This window comes from Protobothrops mucrosquamatus, unplaced genomic scaffold (assembly GCF_001527695.2).
Source record: "Protobothrops mucrosquamatus isolate PMUCROS unplaced genomic scaffold, P.Mucros_1.0 scaffold2299, whole genome shotgun sequence".
Lineage (NCBI taxonomy): Eukaryota > Metazoa > Chordata > Lepidosauria > Squamata > Viperidae > Protobothrops > Protobothrops mucrosquamatus.
This window is the reverse complement of record NW_015388385.1, coordinates 177,494-195,625: the sequence shown is the minus strand read 5'-3', so window position 1 is coordinate 195,625 and position 18,132 is coordinate 177,494. Positions and strand designations below refer to the sequence as shown.

Here is an 18,132-nt window from a genome sequence, read left to right as displayed (position 1 = left end):
CTAGGGCAGGGGTAGGCAACCTTGGCTCTTTTATGACTTGTGGATTTCAACTCCCAGAATTCCTCAGCCAGCATGGCTCAGCTTGGAAGCCTCTCCCTTTCCCCTCAGTATGGCTGGCTCAGGAATTCTGGGAGTTGAAGTCCATGAGTCATGAAGGGGCCATAGTCATGAAGGGGCCATAGCCCATGCTGGCTCAGGAATTCTGGGAGTTGAAGTCCTCTGGTCTAGGTGTATCTATCGTCTGTCTGTCTGTCTGTCTGTCTGTCTGTCTATCTATCTATCTATCTATCTATCTATCTATCTATCTATCTATCTATCTATCTATCTATCTATCTATCTACCATCTAGGCCGGGGTAGGCAACCTGGGCTCTTTTATGACTCGTGGACTTCAACTCCCAGAATTCCTGAGCCAGCATGGCTCAGCTTGAAAACCTCTCCCTTTCCCCTCAGCATGGCTGGCTCAGGAATTCTGGGAGTTGGAGTCCACGAGTCATAAAAGAGCCAAGGTTGCCTACCCCTGGCCTAGGGAAATAAGCCACAATTGCTCCTTTCCCATAACCTGCTCGGGTCAAACCAGTAAACCTTATCATGGTATAAGGTGACAACTGGGGTGATGCAACCAATTAAGATGTTGACTTCGATTCTATTGACAGGTTCAACTAACTCCATGTTTAACAAGCTTGTTTGTTGGGTCCACCCAGCACTGCATAAGTAGCAGTAGCTTCTGAGCCTAACTCGTCTTCTCTCTCTCTTGCAGTTATGGCCTGCCCCAATCTTGACGGCATGGAGTTATTGGATCTCCTCTTTGACGGGCAGGATGGAGTCCTTCGCAACGTGGAGCTGGGATCCTTAGAGGCCCCTTGGATGGCACAAGAAGGCAGAGTGAGCAGATGGCGCCGGGTTGAGAAAGGGGGCAGCAGCTGGGCAAGACCTAAGAACAGAGTAGGCAACCTTGGCTCTTTTATGACTTGTGGACTTCAGTACCCATAATTCCTGAACCAGCCATGCTGACTCAGGAATTCTGGGAGTTGAAGTCCACGAGTCATAAAAGAGCCAAGGTTGCCTACCCCTGACCTAGGAGAATAGAGTTAACTGCTCCATTCCGGCAAAAAGTACTGAAAATATCCTATGCTCAGTGCCAAACTTTGTAGCCCGACACTTGGAGGTTAATATCACCAACAAGAGGAAGTTAAACAATAGTGGTAGAAGAAGCACATTGGCCAGAAGAAGCATATTTACATCCCCTGAAAGGAGAAATACTGAAACATACCATTTCAGACAAATGGCTGTCCAGTCTCTTCTTAAAAACTTCCAGTGTTGGAGCATTCACCGCTTCTGGAGGCAGGTTGTTCCATTGGTTAATTGTTCTAACTGTCAGGAAGGTTCTCCTTAGTTCTAGGTTGCTTCTCTCCTTGGTCAGTTTCCACCCGTTGCTTCTTGTCCTGCCTTCAGGGGCTTTGGGGAATAGCTTGACTCCCTCTTCTTTGGGGTAGACCCTCAAATATTGGAAGACTGCTATCATGTCCCCCCTCGTCCTTCTCTTCATTAAACTAGACATCCCCAATTTCAGCAGCCTTTCCTTATATGCTTTGGCCTCCAGTCCCCTGATCATTTTCGTTGCTCTTCTCTGTACTCTTTCTAGAGTCTCAGCATCTTTTTTACATCGTGGTGACCAAAACTGGATGCAGTATTCCAATGTGGCCTTACTAAGGCATTGTAAAGTGGTATTAACACTTCACGTGATCTTGATTCTATCCCTCTGTTAATGCTCCAACACTGGAAGTTTTTAAGAAGAGACTGGACAGCCATTTGTCTGAAATGGTATAGGGTTTCCTGCCTGAGCAGGGGGTTGGACTAGATGACCTCCAAGGTCCCTTCCAACTTTATTATTATTATTATTATTATTATTATTATTATTATTATTATTATTATTATTATTATTATTATTATTATTATTACTTTTTGTTGAAGAAATACAGAAACTTGCAACAAAGCACAAATTAAACCCAGAAAAGTGTTAGAAAGAAACTCAAGACTGCCCCATCTTGACTCTCATTAGTATAAGAGCTTTTAAAATTCTGCTATTATTGCCCAAATTAGCAGAGTTTTGGTATCACTTGTTGAGTCTCTTTTCTTACCTGCCCTATCTTGTGGATCTGACAGTGCCCTTGACTAAAGCAATGGGTCAGTTCCCAACTGAAAATGTTCTACTCATTATTATTTTGCAAGCGTTAAACAGAACAGAAGTGGGGAGGAAGAGGGATACCAATAAAGGAGAATATGTGTGGCTTAGGGTTGAAATGAGGGATCATTGGTGCTCTCTGAACTTGGTTGTTTTCTTGCAGACATTTCGTTACCCAAACTAGATAAAGCACTGATGATGTTAGCTAGTTTCTTGGAATGTATTTTTATGCAGTAGTATTCAGCCAGTAGATGGCAGTGTTTACAAGTTTGGATCTATGGTATATATACTCTGCTTTTTTGTTCTGAGTACAGTTTCCTGTTTCCTGTTATATAGTTGAGCAGTAAAGCACATGGTGACAGTACCCTTTCTTTGCTCTATATGGTGCAATATATATAAACAGAATTTCTAACAAAAAAAATAACCAAGTTCAGAGAGCACCAAGGATCCCTCAGAGGGACACCAGTTTAATACTGGTCTTCCATTTTACTAGGTAATGTTCTTAGTGGGTATTATTGCCCTCTTTGCAATTCAGGCAAAAATGGCTTATTTTTCAATGAATCGAAAATTGAGAATATCCTGTTTCGGGGCCTGGTTAAAATGGTTCAGAACGATAATAATGGTTTATGTAACATCCAAGAGTTTTGAGTTTGCTCTGTTGAAGTTTCGCTTGTAGGAAGGTGGCTTTCTAAGGTGGGCTTTTTCATGGAGAACCTCTACGCTCTATCGGTAGGTTTTGCTGAACCCTCAAGACAATGACGACTTCATCAAATCCATCTTGGGAGCGGCAAACACTGTCCTAGATTCTCCAAGCTGGTCTCCAGCTGCCAGTGACAGTGGCATATCTGAGGATCCAAATTCCGATCAGCTGGACAGCCCTCCACATTATGTTCCCACTGGGAGCCCGGAGGCCTACTCTGATGGAAGCTCAGCCAGTGACCTGGCCTACGCCCCCTGCCAGGACACCTGTCAAGCCTTACCTGCCCTAAAAGGACCAGCCGCTGAGCTGAGAGAGATGGACGTATCCATAGACTTCAGTGAGTGCCCTGTTTTCCCTTGAATGTTAAACCATGTGAACCCCCCAGAGGGCTGGGTGGGTGTGGCCAGGGTGCGTGTGGCCTACTGGGTGGGCGTGGATGGAGTGGGTGTGGCCTACTGGGTGGGCATGGCCAGCTCTACATCGTTCGCGTCAAGGGTGCCTGTGGGGGCCTGGGCAGGATTGGGACAGATCTGAGGGTCTCTGGCAGAAGGGGGTGGGACCGGGGCAAGCGCCAAGGCATGGTCCATTTCTTCATTCCTCACAAAGGGTGACACTCCCCAGCATGCACCCAGGGGGCGCGGCCGACACGGCAGGGGCTGGTTCCTCGCTGTTTCTGGATGGCCTTGTGGAGCTAAGACTGAATGCGTTTCAGCATAGATGGCCACCACAAAATTGTACATTGGCTCCCGGCCAGCCTGGGCCAGGGCCAAGGCAGCGGGGGCCGTTCCCTCACTGTTTCCAGGATGGCTTCGCGGGCCACATGAAACCACTTCGTGGGCCGCATCCAGCCCCCGGGCCTTGTGTTTGACATGTCTAGTCTAGGGTCTAGGGTCTCCTGCTTGTGAAAGGGGGTTGGACTAGAAGACCTCCAAGGCCCCTTCCAGCTCTGTTATTCTGCTAAACAGAGAGAAGGAAAATGAGCTCAGAATACAGAGAGGGTATATTGATATCGTTATATATGATATATGTAGACAGATTATGGGTAGTTACCCCAAAGGAACAAGATCTATAAATTGGCTTCCGCAGGATACATTTAGTCCTTGACTTACAGCCACAACTGAGCCCCAAATTTATGTCGCTAAGCGAATGTTGCCCCGTTTTACGAGTTTTCTCGCTACATTTGTGAAGTGAATCACTGCAGTTATTAAATTTGTAGTGCCGTTGTCATGGGAACCTGACTTCCCCATTGACTTTGCTGGTCAGAACGTTGCAAAAGGGGATCACATGATTTCTCCCCTCTCCCCCCGGGGACACTGCGACCGTCATAAATAGGATCCAGTTGCCAAGCATGTGAATTTTGATCCCGTGACCATAGTGGAACGGTTGGACTAGATGACCTCCAAGGTCCCTTCCAACTTTATTTTTATTTTTATTATTATTAACCTATTCTCCAAAACACCAGAAGGCAGGACAAGAAGCAACGGATGGAAACTAAGCAAGGAGAGAAGCAACCTGGAACTAAGGAGAAATTTCCTGACAGTTAGAACAATTAATCAGTGTTACATTTTGTCTTCAGAAGTTGTGGGCGCTCCATCACTGGACTTTTTAAAGAAGAGACTGGACAGCCACCAGTCTGAAATGGTTTAGGGTCTCCTGCTTGAACAGGGGTTTGACTAGAAGACCTCCAAGGTCCCTTCCAATTCTGTTCTTCTGTTATAAGTTAGCCGGTTGTATGGAGATGCTCAGTCATCCAGGTCATGGTTGTCCCCAAGGTGCTTTTTTCATGAGGCAACTGGATTTTCTTGTTTTTTCTTTGAAGACATTTCGCTTCTCATCTAAGAAGCTTCTTCAGTTCTGCTATTCCCCACCATCCAGTCAGAGCTGAAGAAGATTCTTGGATGAGAAGCGAAACGTCTTCAAAGAAAAACAAGAAAGTCCACTTGCCTGGTGGAAAAAGCACCTTTGGGACAACCTGGAGGACTGAGAATCTCCATCGGCTGATTCAGACCATTGAAAACTCTGGTATGTGTATTGAGAACCTGGCCTGATGTGATCACCTGTGTGCTCAAATCCAAAAAAAGATAGCATCCTAAAATTATAGAACGTACAAGTCAGAAGAAATTAAGAGGTCCTCTAATCCAGGGCTTTTCAATGTGGTACATTGGCACCTGGCAGGTGGTACGCGACCATCCTAGAAAAGTGGTGGCAGGGGAGGGGAATGAGCTGAACCGGTGGCAGCACCGCACAAGCCTGAGCGAGAGACGGCTGGAGCTTCGGGACCGTCAGGGCTCAGTGGAAGCGCCAGGATCAGTGCCGCTTTCCAGCTGATCGGCGCTTCTTCGGGGCTGTCAGGGCTCAGTGGAAGCGCCAGGATCAGCATCAGGCTCCAGCTGGAGCTTGGCACTGATCCTGGTGCTTCTGCTGAGCCCAGAAGAAGCGCCGATCAGCCGGAATGTTGCAGCATCTCCAGGGTCTTGTGATTTACATTCAGATGCTTGGCAACTGATTCACATTTATGACGGTCACAGTGTCCCAGGGTCATGTGAAGTGACCAAAACCTGCTGCAACCACCCAGCAGACGGGGGGGATAAAAACCAAACACCCCCCACCCCACCCCCGCTGCCAATCCTCAACAGAAATGCTCACAACAATGAAAACCTCAGACAGGAGGAAGAGCGCCGCCAGGTGGGCAGGCAGGTGTCTTGCTCAGCTGTGGCTTGGGGGGGCACTTTTTTCAGTGCCATTATAATTTCAAACAGTCACTAAGCGAACTGTTGTAAGTTGAGGACTACCTGTACTTTATCACTTTTTTCCTTTTTTTTTTTTTTTTGGAGACATCAAGTTTTTGACACCTTGCTAGGCGACTGGTGGTACTCGGATGTTGCCATATCCTAAAAGTGGCACAATGGGTGAAAAGGTTGAAAACCCCTGCTCTAATCCAGGGGTCTCCAACTTAACTGCGAAAGTAACAAACCCAACTGCAAGAGGGATCTTGGAATCTTACTGGACAATCCATTAAATATGAGCCAACAGTGTGCTCCAACAGCCAAAAAAAGCCAGCACAATCCTAAACTGCATTAACAGAGGGATTCAATCAAGATTCAATCAAGTTAGCCTTAGCAACTGTAAGACAAGGGGACTTCAGCTGCCAGAACTCTCAGAGTTAATAATAATAATAAAGTTGGAAGGGACCTTGGAGGTCATCTAGTCCAACCCCCTGCTCAGGCAGGAAACCCTATACCATTTCGGACAAATGGCTGTCCAGTCTCTTCTTAAAGACTTCCAGTGTTGGAGCATCCACCACTTCTGGAGGCAGGTTGTTCCACTGGTTAATGGTTCTAACTGTTGAAGTCCATTTATATTAAAATTGCCACGGTTGAGACGCACTGGAGTAACCGTTGCAACACAATAAGACCCCGAGTGCTAAGTGGAGCTTGGAACAATTCAGGTGGCCTCAGAACTGTGAGTGTGACGTTTTCATTAGGCAGCAAAGTGAAGCAGAAGATCTTTTTAGAATCATAAGATCCTGACTGTTGCAGGATGAAACCTAAAATGTTTGTGCTTTTGGTGTAAAATTAATATTCTCTTCCTCCAGGTGTGCGCTCATGTTAACTTTGTTGTTATCAAACGATTACCACCAGAACTCAGATTAGCAAGTAACCAGAAAGGCTTGACTGACCTCCAAGGTGTGGCTCTCAGTCAGATAAGATAATAATGTACTGGAAGAACAAACTTTATCTGCTCCAAAGCAGTTTTCCATGTACATTGAAAAGCTGGATTTTTTTCTGTTCCCTAACCAGCAGGTTCCTTCAAGAAAAACCAAATGCACAGGTATAGTATAGGGAGTACCTTGCTCAATAGTAGTAACTGTGAGAGGGATCTCGGAGTCCTAGTGGATAATCACCTAAATAGGAGCCAGCCGTGTGCTGCAGCTGCCAAAAAGGCCAACACAGTGCTAGGCTGCATTAACAGAGGGATAGAATCAAGATCAGGTGAAGTATTAATACCACTTTACAAGGCCTTGGTAAGGCCACACTTGGAATACTGCATCCAGTTTTGGTCACCACGATGTAAAAAAGATGCTGAGACTCTAGAAAGAGTACAGAGAAGAGCAACAAAGATGATGAGGGGACTGGAGGCTAAAACATATAAGGAACGGTTGCTGGAATTGGGGATGTCTAGTTAATGAAGAGAAGGACGAGGGGGGACATGATAGCAGCCTTCCAGTATCTCAGGGGCTGCCCCAAAGAAGAGGGAGTCAAGCTATTCTCCAAAGTGCCCAAAGGCAGGAGAAGAAGCAACGGGTGGAAACTAAGCAAGGAGAGAAGCAACCTAGAACTAAGGAGAAACTTCCTGACAGTTAGAACAATTAACCAGTGGAACAACCTGCCTCCAGAAGCAGTGAATGCTCCAACACTGGAAGTTTTTAAGAAGAGACTGGACAGCCATTTGTCTGAAATGGTGTAGGGTTTCCTGCCTGAGCAGGGGGTTGGACTAGATGACTTGCAAGGTCCCTTCCAAATTTTTTTTTTTTTATTATTATTATTATTATTATTATTATTATTATTATTATTATTATTATTATTATTATTATTATTATTATTATTATTATTATTACTACTACTACTACTACTACTACTACTACTACTACTACTACTATTATTATTATTATTATTATTATTATTATTATTATTATTATTATTATTATTATTATTATTATTTCTTTGCAGGTATGTGGCCTGCTGGTTTTTATGCAGAGGAGAGGCAAGTAACAGATGCCACCCATCAAAATCCACCCTCCTGCATGCTCACAATTAAGAACCTCCTTCTTTCCAACAACTCTGAAATGGCAAGTATTTCAATCGTAATAAGGATGATGGAGATATCTAGAAAGCTGGTTACTTTTTTTACAGTTATTTCTAAGAACACTTGAAAACGCTTTCTAATGAATCAGATTTGATTCTGGAAGGAGTGCAGGAGCAACAAAGATGATTAGGGCGGGGGGGTGGGGTAGATGGCAAAACATATGAAGAACTATGGTACCTGACTCAATAGTAGCAACTGTGAGAGGGATCTCGGAGTCCTAGTGGACAATCCCTTAAATAGGAGCCAGCCGTGCGCTGCAGCTGCCAAAAAAGCCAACACAGTGCTGGGCTGCCTTAACAGAGGGAGAGAATCAAGATCACATGAAGTGTTAATACCACTTTACAATGCCTTAGTAAGGCCACACTTGGAATATTGCATCCAGTTCTGGTTGTCACAATACAAAAAAGATGTTGAGACTCTGGAAAAAGCACAGAGAAGAGCCATAAAGATGATTAGGGGATTGGAGGCTAAAACATATTAAGAACAGTTACAGGAATTAGGTATGTCCAGGCTAATGAAAAGAAGGACCAGGGGTGGCATGATAGCCGTCTTCCAATATTTGAGGGGCTCTTACAAAGATGAAGGGGTCAAACTATTCTCCAAAGTACCAAAATGCAAGGCGAGAAACAACGGATGGAACCTCACCAAGGAGAGAACCAACCTGGAATTAAGGAGAAATTTTCTGACAGTGAGAACAATTAACCAGTGGAACGACTTGCCTCCAGAAGTTGTGGGTGCTCCATCGCTGACTATTTTTAAGAAGAGACTGGACTACTGCTTGTCTGGAATGGTAGAGGGCAGAAGGTCTTCAAACCTGGCCCTTTTATGACTTGTGGACTTCAACTCCCAGAATTCCTCAGCCAGGCACTGAAGAATTCTGGGAGTTGAAGTCCACAAGTCATAAAAGGGCCAGGTTTGAAGACCCCTGGTATCAGGTCTCCTGCTTGAGCGGTGGGCTGGACTAGAAGACCTCTGAAGTCCCTTCCAACTCTGTTATTCCATATTTCTTCAATGGGGATATCTAGAAACCCAGTTTATTGTTGGATGGTTATTTCTAAGAACATTGAAGATGCTTCTTCCAGCTCAGACCATTCTTACCTTGTGCTGTTCTAGCACCAGCAGGCTGTCAACTCTGCAGCGATGAGGCAGACCCCGGGGACTTGCCAGGAGCTGGTGCTGACCGAGGACGAGAAGAAACTGCTGACTAAGGAAGGGGTGACTCTTCCAACTCAGCTCCCTCTCACCAAGGTAAGCCACACTGAGGCCGTGCTTTTTCTCAAATATTATTGGGGATTACTCATTAATACAGGTAGTCCTCAAACCTACGATAGCAATTAAGCCCCAGGTTTGCATTGCACACAAGACAGTCATTCAGTGAGTTTGTCCCGTTTCGCGACATTTTTGCCACAGCTAGTACGCGAGTCCCGCCGTCGTTAAGCGAATTAAGGCCGTCGTTAAGCAAATCTGGCTTTCCCCATTGAGTTTTCTCGTCGGAGGCCCAGCTGAGAAGATTGCAGATGGTGATCATGTGTGTTCTGTCCCAGCCTGTGTGAATCCTTGTTAATTCACAAGGACAAACCCCTCTTTTAACAAGTAGGCTGGAAATGCAGGAAAAACAAACCCCTTTTATTAATTAGGTGCAGACCTGCAAAATGTCCCAAAAGCGAAGGCAAAGAAAACACGATGCAAACGGAGAATTGTTCACAGGCAGGGCAAACAGAATTTGATTCCATGAAACTTAAGTCCTTTGCAAATGGTTGCCTTCAGCAATCAGCACCGCCCACACCTTCCCTTTTTATTATGCAGCCCCAAGGCGTGGCTTCTCAATGCCTTCTCTTCCTCCCTTGGAGTCGCCCCATTGCCTCCCTCTGTCCTGCTCTTGTTGCCTGTCTGCATTTGCAAGCATCTATGATGACTTCCAGCTGTGAGAAGAATCTGGCTCAGCTTCCCCGCACAGCTGGGTCTCAGCCTGAGCACAATTGGAGGGGGCCAGGCTCTTCACCAGATTGTAAGTCCTGGAGCTCATCAGAGCCTTCCTCCGACTCTGATGGCTCTCCAGGTCCCTGATTCCCCGGACTCCGCTGCCGGGTCCACTGGCCGGCACGGACTCACAACAATGTAACCGGTCGTTGCAACTATCATAAAAACTTGCCAAGTGCCCAAATTAATGTTTGTTAAGTGAATCTGGCTTCCCCATCAACTTTGCTTGTCAGAAGGTCACAAAAGGGGATCACACGACCCTAGGACACTGCAACCGTCATAAATATGAGTCAGGTGCCAAGCGTGTGAGTTTTGAGCACATGACCATGGGGATGCTGCAACGGCTGCAAGTGTGAAAAACAGTCATAAGTGACTTTTTTTCCAGTGCTGTTGTAACTTTGAATAGACACTAGACAAATTGTCATAAGTCAAGGACCACCTGTATCACAACTGCCCTGAACCACACCCACTGGAAAATACTGGTCCTCTTGTCCAGAATGAATGCAATGAGAATGTCACTGATGTACTTTTTAAAATAAAGGACTTCAGTCATTGCATATTATTTCACAAATGGACCAAAAAACTCTTTGAGTTTGATATAAAGAAATGGATATTGTTAAAAACAAAACGACTAGCTAAGCTGGATCTCTTTGCATCGGCAGTATGAGGAACGCATTCTCAAGAAGATCCGTAGAAAGATCCGGAACAAACAATCGGCTCAGGAAAGTCGCAAGAAACGGAAGGAATACATTGATGGTTTAGAAAGCCGGTATGTTATTTTCCCCCGTTTGCCTCCTTCAACATTTTGAGTTTGATCTTGCTGAAAGAAAAAAAATCAGGTCCGGTTCCAAGCTGGGAATAAAATGGAGGCTGCTTTTGAAAGAAGGTTTCTGTTTATTGATGAGCACAACCAGCAACAGCATGGGGTTCTGGGGCAGCTAACAAAATGGAGTTGAGAGTGGGCGGATCTTTATGGGGATCTGAGACTTCGAAGTGGAAATGTTTCTGGGTTGTGCAATGAGGTGGGCTTTTGTGTCTTTTGCTAGTCTAATGCTGGTGGGTTAATCCTATTATGTCCTAAAGGTCATGTCCTATCCTTAGAATTTGGGTAGGGGAATGTAAATTCTTAATCTCATCAGCTCTGGGGCTGAAGGCGTTTTGCTTATGAATAGATTGGCCCCAGCCTTTCTTAATAGGTACAAAATATCCATCTCTAAAGACTTGAGGATTCTGGCTGAGGCTATTAAGAAAGACTGGGGCTGCTTTCTGCCTTTGTTAAGATTTTTCTCCATTTCTTCCTTGGGGAAATATAATATTCTGCCCCTTTTTAATATTCCCCCAAGTATTTCATTCTCAATGGTGTGTGTGTGTGTGTGTGTGTGTGTGCTTACCACAATCTGATCATCAACAAGCTAAACTAGAACATGGATCAAGGTTTCTTTGTTCTGTTGAAGGAAAGGGCTTCATCATGGTTCAGTCCAAGCCGGGAATAAACAACATGGTGCCTGCTTTAGAAAGAAGGTTGCAGTTTATTGAAGAGGAGAGCCAGATAGAAAGATGGCTCTGGAAGAAAAGACAGCGAGCACATGTAGGGAGTGGGTTTTTATACCCTCTGGAGCCTTTTGTTTGGAGTTGCTTTCTGTTCCTGTTTTGAGGCATTGTATTTTCTGTGTCATGTATTCTGACCTGAGTCTGGGTGTGCCCTTTAGCATCTGTGGGTTAATCCTATTACGTCCTGTCTTAGAGTTTGGGTGGGGTATGCAGATTTTAGGTGTCTTCTAGCTGGGGGCCTCCAACCTTCCTGAATGGATTGTTTACATCTGCATTTCTACAGAGCTGGTTTCTGCTTGGGGGAGGGAGACTTGGGGCTACTAAGAAAACTGGGCATGCTTTTCTGCCTCTTTAAGATCCTTTGTCTAGTTTAATGAAGAGAAGGACGAGGGGGGACAGGATAGCAGTCTTCCAATATCTCAGGGGCTGCCCCAAAGAAGAGGGAGTCAAGCTATTCTCCAAAGCACCTGAGGGCAGAACAAGAAACAACGGATGTAAATTAATCAAGGAGAGAAGCAACCTAGAACTAAGGAGAAATTTCCCAACAGTGAGAACAATTAACCAGTGGAACAATCTGCCTCCAGAAATTCTGAAGGCTCCAACACTGGATGTTTCTAAGAAGAGACTGGACAGCCATTTGTCTGAAATGGTGTAGGGTTTCCTCCCTGAGCAGGGGGTTGGACTAGATGACCTCCAAGGTCCCTTCCAACTTTATTATTATTATTATTATTATTATTATTATTATTATTATTATTATTATTATTATTATTATTATTACTATTACTACTACTACTACTACTACTACTACTACTATACGTTTAGAATTGGCGAGATCTTTAGGCACCATCCTGCTCCAGCCTCTGGATCGGCTTCTCCTTCTACTAGCTACGTCAGGCCGGAGAACTTAAAAAAAGAAAAGACGAATAAACCGTCAGGAAATTAAACCGTTTCCTCCCTCTTCACCTCTGTTGCCCTTTTGCTTTTCAGGATGTCGGCTTGCACAACTCACAACCAGGAGCTCCAACGCAAAGTGGTTCACCTGGAGAAGCAGAACTTGTAAGTGATGGAGATGGACCTCCCGCGCCCCCCCCCCCAGTCTGCTTGGCATTCACCGAATCAATAGAAGAAATTCTGGCCCGCTTAAATTTCCTGAATTTGCCCTCTGCTCCCCCCCCCAAAAATCTGATCCTAACAGGGGGCCTTGTTCTCCTTTTTTTTCCAAGGTCTCTCCTGCAGCAGCTGAAGAAACTCCAGACCATCGTGATGCAGTCCAGCGGCAAGGCTGCCCAAACCAGCACCTGTGTGGCGGTATGTCGGGGACTGTGTACACGGGTGGGCGGGCAGATATAGCTACTCCTCGATTGACGACCACAATGGAGTCCAAAATGTATGTTGTTAAGCGGGTTTTGCCCCATTTGACGAACTTTCGTGACACAGTTGGTATGTGAATCCCTGCAGTTGTCAAGTTAGTAACGTGACTGTTTAAGTGAATCCGGCTTCCCCATTGAGTGGAAAGTCGCAAAAGGGGATCACGTGACCTCCCCCGGGGACACTGCAACCATCATAAACACGAGCCTTTTGCCAAGCGTCTGGATTTTGATCACGTGATCCCCATCGTAAGTGTGAAAAACGCTCCAAATCACTTTTTTCAGCATAGTTGTAACTTCGGTCATTAAACCTTGTAAGTTGTAAGTTGAGGACTACCTGTATGGGAATAGTGGTGCCTAACTATTATTTCTCTTTTTTGCCTGGCCAGTTTAGCATAAGAGAGGCTGCAATGGCTTCTAAAACAATGTCTTTTTTAAAAAACTTGGCACCTTTAAGATAGGGTGAAAAAAGTAAGGTTCTACATTTAGGCAAGAAAAACCAAATGCACAGGTATAGTATAGGGGTACCTTGCTCAATAGTAGCAACTGTGAGAGGGACCTCGGAGTCCTAGTGGACAATCACTTAAATAGGAGCCAGCCGTGTGCTGCAGCTGCCAAAAAGGCCAACACAGTGCTGGGCTGCATTAACAGAGGGATAGAATCAAGATCACGTGAAGTATTAATACCACTTTACAATGCCTTGGTAAGGCCACACTTGGAATACGGCATCCAGTTTTGGTCACCATGATGTAAAAAGATGCTGAGACTCTAGAAAGAGGGCAGAGAAGAGCAACAAAGATGATCAGGGGACTGGAGGCTAAAACATATAAGGAACGGTTGCTGGAATTGGGAATGTCTAGTTTAATGAAGAGAAGGACGAGGGGGGACATGATAGCAGTCTTCCAGTGTCTCAGGGGCTGCCACAAAGAAGAGGCAGTCAAGCTATTCTCCAAAGCCCCTGAAGGCAGGACAAGAAGCAACGGATGGAAACTAATCAAGGAGAGAAGCAACCTAGAACTAAGGAGAAACTTCCTGACAGTGAGAACAATTAACCAGTGGAACTACCTGCCTCCAGAAGCGGTGAATGCTCCAATACTGGAAGTTTTGATGGCTTCCAGTGTTTACGTAAAGTCCCTGGAAAAAAAATGCCCATTGGGGAAAATAGACTAACTTAACGTTAAGACCGATGCTGTTCGCTTAACCACCATGCTGTGCGCTTATCGATGGCCACAAAAATGTCAAAAAAATAATAATTGGATCTGGCCTCAATTTACAACTACAATGACTTACCAGGGTAATTCCAGGCTCAATCCCAGTTGTAAGTCGGGGGCTATTCTATATAGACTCTGCCACCCTGGAGGGAAATCAGGGGGACTGTAGCAACTGGGGTCAGAGGAACAGGGATGGGAAGAGCGAGCCAGGGGGACAACCTGCCTCCAGAAGTGGTGGATGCTCCAACACTGGAGGTTTTTAAGAAGAGACTAGACAGCTATTTGTCCGAAATGGTATAGGGTTTCCTGCCTGAGCAGGAGGTTGGACTAGATGACCTCCAAGGTCCCTCCCAACTCTCTCATTCTGTTCTGATGCCTCCAGGATGGGTGGAGAGCACTTCGCTTCCACAGTGGGGAAAAGTCCCTAATTTGAGAGGCGATGGATCGAAAGTACCTCCAGCCCCACTTTCTATCGCCAATGGGGCCAGGGGAACCGAAGCCTCTCATCCAGATAGGCCAGGGGTCTTCAAACTGGGCCCTTTTATGACTTGTGGACTTCAATTCCCAGAATTCCTCAGCCAGGCATGTGTGCCTGGCTGAGGAATTCTGGGAGTTGAAGTCCACAAGTCATAAAAGGGCCCAGTTTGAAGACCCCGGATACAGGCACACATCTGCCTGATATTCAGAGGGAAAAAATGGACATTTTTCTTTAAGAGGCTACGGCTATTGTTAGATTTCTTTTCCTCTTCCTTTGCGAATATCTTTTTTTTCCTTACAAAGAGACGCATCACTGGCATCACTGGCTGTACATTTATTTATTTATTTATTAATTGTATTTATATCCCGCCCTTCTCCTTTCGGACTCAGGGCGGCTGACAAATGATAAAAAGCTAACATATTACACCTAATTTAAAATTTGATTAAAATTTACTCCAGATTTGATCTTGATGGGAGAGTGAAGTGGAGTGGAGTGGAGTAGAGTGGAGTGGAGTGGAGTAGAGTAGAGTAGAGTAAAATGACAGAGTTGGAAGGGACCTTGGAGGTCTTCTAGTCCAACCCCCCACTCAAGCAGGAAATCTATGCAATTTCAGATGCATAGTTGTCCAGTCTCTTCTTAAAAACCTCCAGTGATGGAGCACCCACAACTTCTGGAGGCAAGCTGTTCCACTGGTTAATTAGTTTCATTGTTAAGGAAGTTTCTCCTTAGTTCCAGGTTGCTTCTCTCCTTGATGAGTTTCCAACCATCGCTTCTTGTCCTGCCTTCAGGCGCTTTGGAGAATAGCTTGACTGCCTCTTCTTTGGGGCAGCCCCTGAGATACTGGAGCACTGCTATCATGTCCCCCTCGTCCTTCTCTTCATTAAACTAGACAGACCCACTTCAAGCAACCGTTCTTTGTATGTTTTAGCCTCCAGTCCCCTAAGGGAAGAATAACAGAATAATAGAAGATCAGAGTTCAAAGGGACCTTGGAGGTCTTCTAGTCCAACCCTCGGCTCAAGAAAGATACCAGCATCTTTTTATTTGCTTCTCAGGTCTTGCTGCTTTCCTTTGCTCTGATCATCTTCCCCTCCATTGGCCCTTTCACCCGCAACAAGGCCGAGACCGGGGGTGACTTTGTACCTGTGCGAGGTGAGCAAAGTGGGTGGGTGGATGGGTGGGTGGGCATCTGGGCAGAGAGGAGAGGAAGCACCGAAGCTGGCTGGAGCATGCTGTCCCCTGGCCTCAAACACCTAATGGGCAATCACAGCAGGAAAGTTGATGATTAATCCTGAGATAGAGCCCAACGTTGATTAGGCTGATTTATGGGTCCTCCTTCAAGTCAGAAGTCCATCAGCTGCGCCGAAGAATCCAGTTCTACCTTGAGAGGAACGGTGCTGAGGAACCAACCACGTCTCTGTTTCGTGAGCTTTAACCACAAATATACAAACCAATCTCCCAAGTGAGAGAAAGAAAAAAGATTGACTCGTCACCGGATTCCCAAGGAGCCATATTTGGATCCCAAGGATTTATAGATGTATAGATAACTTCTGCTTATATCACAGAGTCAAATCTGTGGCTTGAAGTTCCTAGCTTAGGTGAGTTTTGCCCAGCCAGGAGACGGCCCAGACTTTTAACGGCTTAAAAACAGTGGTGTCTAATTTCGGCGATTTTTATGACTTGTGGACTTCAACTGCTGGCTGGGGAATTCTGGGAGTTGGAAGTCCCACAGGTCTTAAAAGTTGCCAAGGTCAGATACCGCTGGCTTAAAGAGAGAAGACAGTTCAATCAGGTCAACTAGAAAATAAGCTCAGAAGTTGGAAGTAGAAGATAACTTCTACTTATTTCCTAACTGGTAGAAGATAACTTCTACTTATTTCCTAACTGGTGTGAGTTTTGCCCAGGCAGGATACATCGGGGGGGGGGGGGAGCCCAGAATTTTAATAGCTTAAAACAGGGGTGTCCAACCTTGACAACTTTTAAGATTTGTGCAGTTCCCCAGCCATGGCTGGAGAATTCTGGGAATTGAAGTCCACAGGTCTTAAAGTCACCAAGGTTGGCTTAAAAGGAGAAAACGGTTGAATCAAGTCAACTGAAAAACATGTTCAAAACTAGAGTAGAGTAGAGTAGAGTAGAGTAGAGTAGAGTAGAGTAGAGTAGAGTAGAACAGAACAGAATAGGACAAACTCATCAAGGAGAGAAGCAACCTAGAACTAAGGAGAAACTTCCTGACAGTGAGAACAATTAACCAGTGGAACCACCTGCCTCCAGAAGCGGTGAATGCTCCAACACTGGAAGTTTTTAAGAAGAGACTGGACAGCCATTGGTCTGAAATAGTGTAGAGTTTCCTGCCTGAGCAGGGGGTTGGACTAGATGACCTCCAAGGTCCCTTCCAACTTTATTATTATTATTATTATTATTATTATTATTATTATTATTATTATTATTAATCAGTATTCAACTGGAGGGGATAATATGTGTACAATGTATTGGTTTTTTTGATGCACCTTTTTAATGTTCTGATTGTTTTGTGTTTTGTTTTTGTTTTTATGTCTTCTTGGATTTTTATTTGGTTTTGTATCTTGTATTTTAACTCTGTTCTGAATATAGTAATAATAATAATAATAACAACAATAATAATAACAACAACAATAATAATAATAAATAGAATTACAGAATAGAATAGAATAGCAATACAGAATAGAATAGAATAGAAATACAGAATAGAAGAGAATAGAATTACAGAATAGAATTACGGAATAGAATTACAGAATAGAAAAATTGAGTTGGAAGGGACCTTGGAGGTCTTCTAGTCCAACCCCCTGCTGAGGCAGGAAACCCTATACCATTTCAGACTTCTTCTACCAAGGCAAGTGGCACAACCCACGTTCAGAATTTGTAGTAGAATCTACACTGTTGTGAGCCTGATCCGGCGGTCGCTAGTGTAGAGATTAGTAGGGAAGGCAGAAGATGGTGCCTCAAGAATCAATCCTTTGCCGTTCGCCCCATCCCTTGTGTGCGTGTGTGTGTGTGTCCCTCATGCTCTCTGTCCTCCTCCCAGTTTTTTCTAGGTCCCTCAACAACGATGCATCCTCTAGAATTGTCCACTCCCTGGGCAAGGAGGCCGAGCAGGGTGGCCAGGAAAGCCTCTGGAAGGAGCCCGCTCACAGCGAAGACCACGCGCCCAGCACCTTGATCCGGGATCTCTTGAGGCTTCAGAAGGAGGGCAACCACACGGAAGTCTTCCCGGAAGGCAGACCTGCATCTTTGGATGGACTCAGGCCCGGTGTTCCCTACCCAAGCCCAAATCTGACATCAGTGGCTTGGACTGAATCGGAGCAGCCTGGAAAGGGGGTCTCGGAACAGACAGAGGAGCTGTGACTTTCCACCGGGCTGCTTCCTTTCCCTCACTAAACCAGGACGGGGATGGGGAGACTGTGTGTATGTGTGTGTGCGTGCAGCAGTATTGTGTCTCTCCTATTGAGGGGGACGGGGGAAAAAATGTGAAAGAGAGTCCCAGTGTGTGTGTGAGAGAGAGCAAGAGGAGGGGGTCTGAATCCTCCTGGGCTATTTGGGGACCCCCTGAAAAAAGACAGGCCGAGCCCCGGTTCTCCTCTTCCATTTTTAAAACGGGGGGGGGGGGCGGAATTCTCCAGGATGGGACCCCCAGCAGGTCTGTAGCCGTGGATCCTTACATTGCACTTCACTGCAAAGTGTGTCACATCCCCACGTCCCTTGTGGAACTAGGGGCTTCAGGTATTCATTATAGGGAAGATGGAGTTTGAAATCTGATTATTG

The 18,132-nt window shown here is 45.3% G+C and overlaps 1 protein-coding gene across 1 annotated transcript; it reads left to right on the top strand.

Annotated features, from left to right (window-relative positions):
* The first annotated feature begins 760 nt into the window (after nt 1–760).
* CREB3L3 (cAMP responsive element binding protein 3 like 3) lies at nt 761–17,715 on the top strand. The gene is made up of 9 exons (XM_029285825.1): nt 761–883; nt 2,917–3,220; nt 7,614–7,732; nt 8,872–8,997; nt 10,392–10,498; nt 12,268–12,336; nt 12,504–12,588; nt 15,390–15,486; nt 17,396–17,715. The coding sequence occupies exons 1-9, from the start codon at nt 761–763 to the stop codon at nt 17,713–17,715; spliced, it is 1,350 nt and encodes a 449-aa protein (XP_029141658.1).
* The last annotated feature ends 417 nt before the right edge of the window (nt 17,716–18,132 follow it).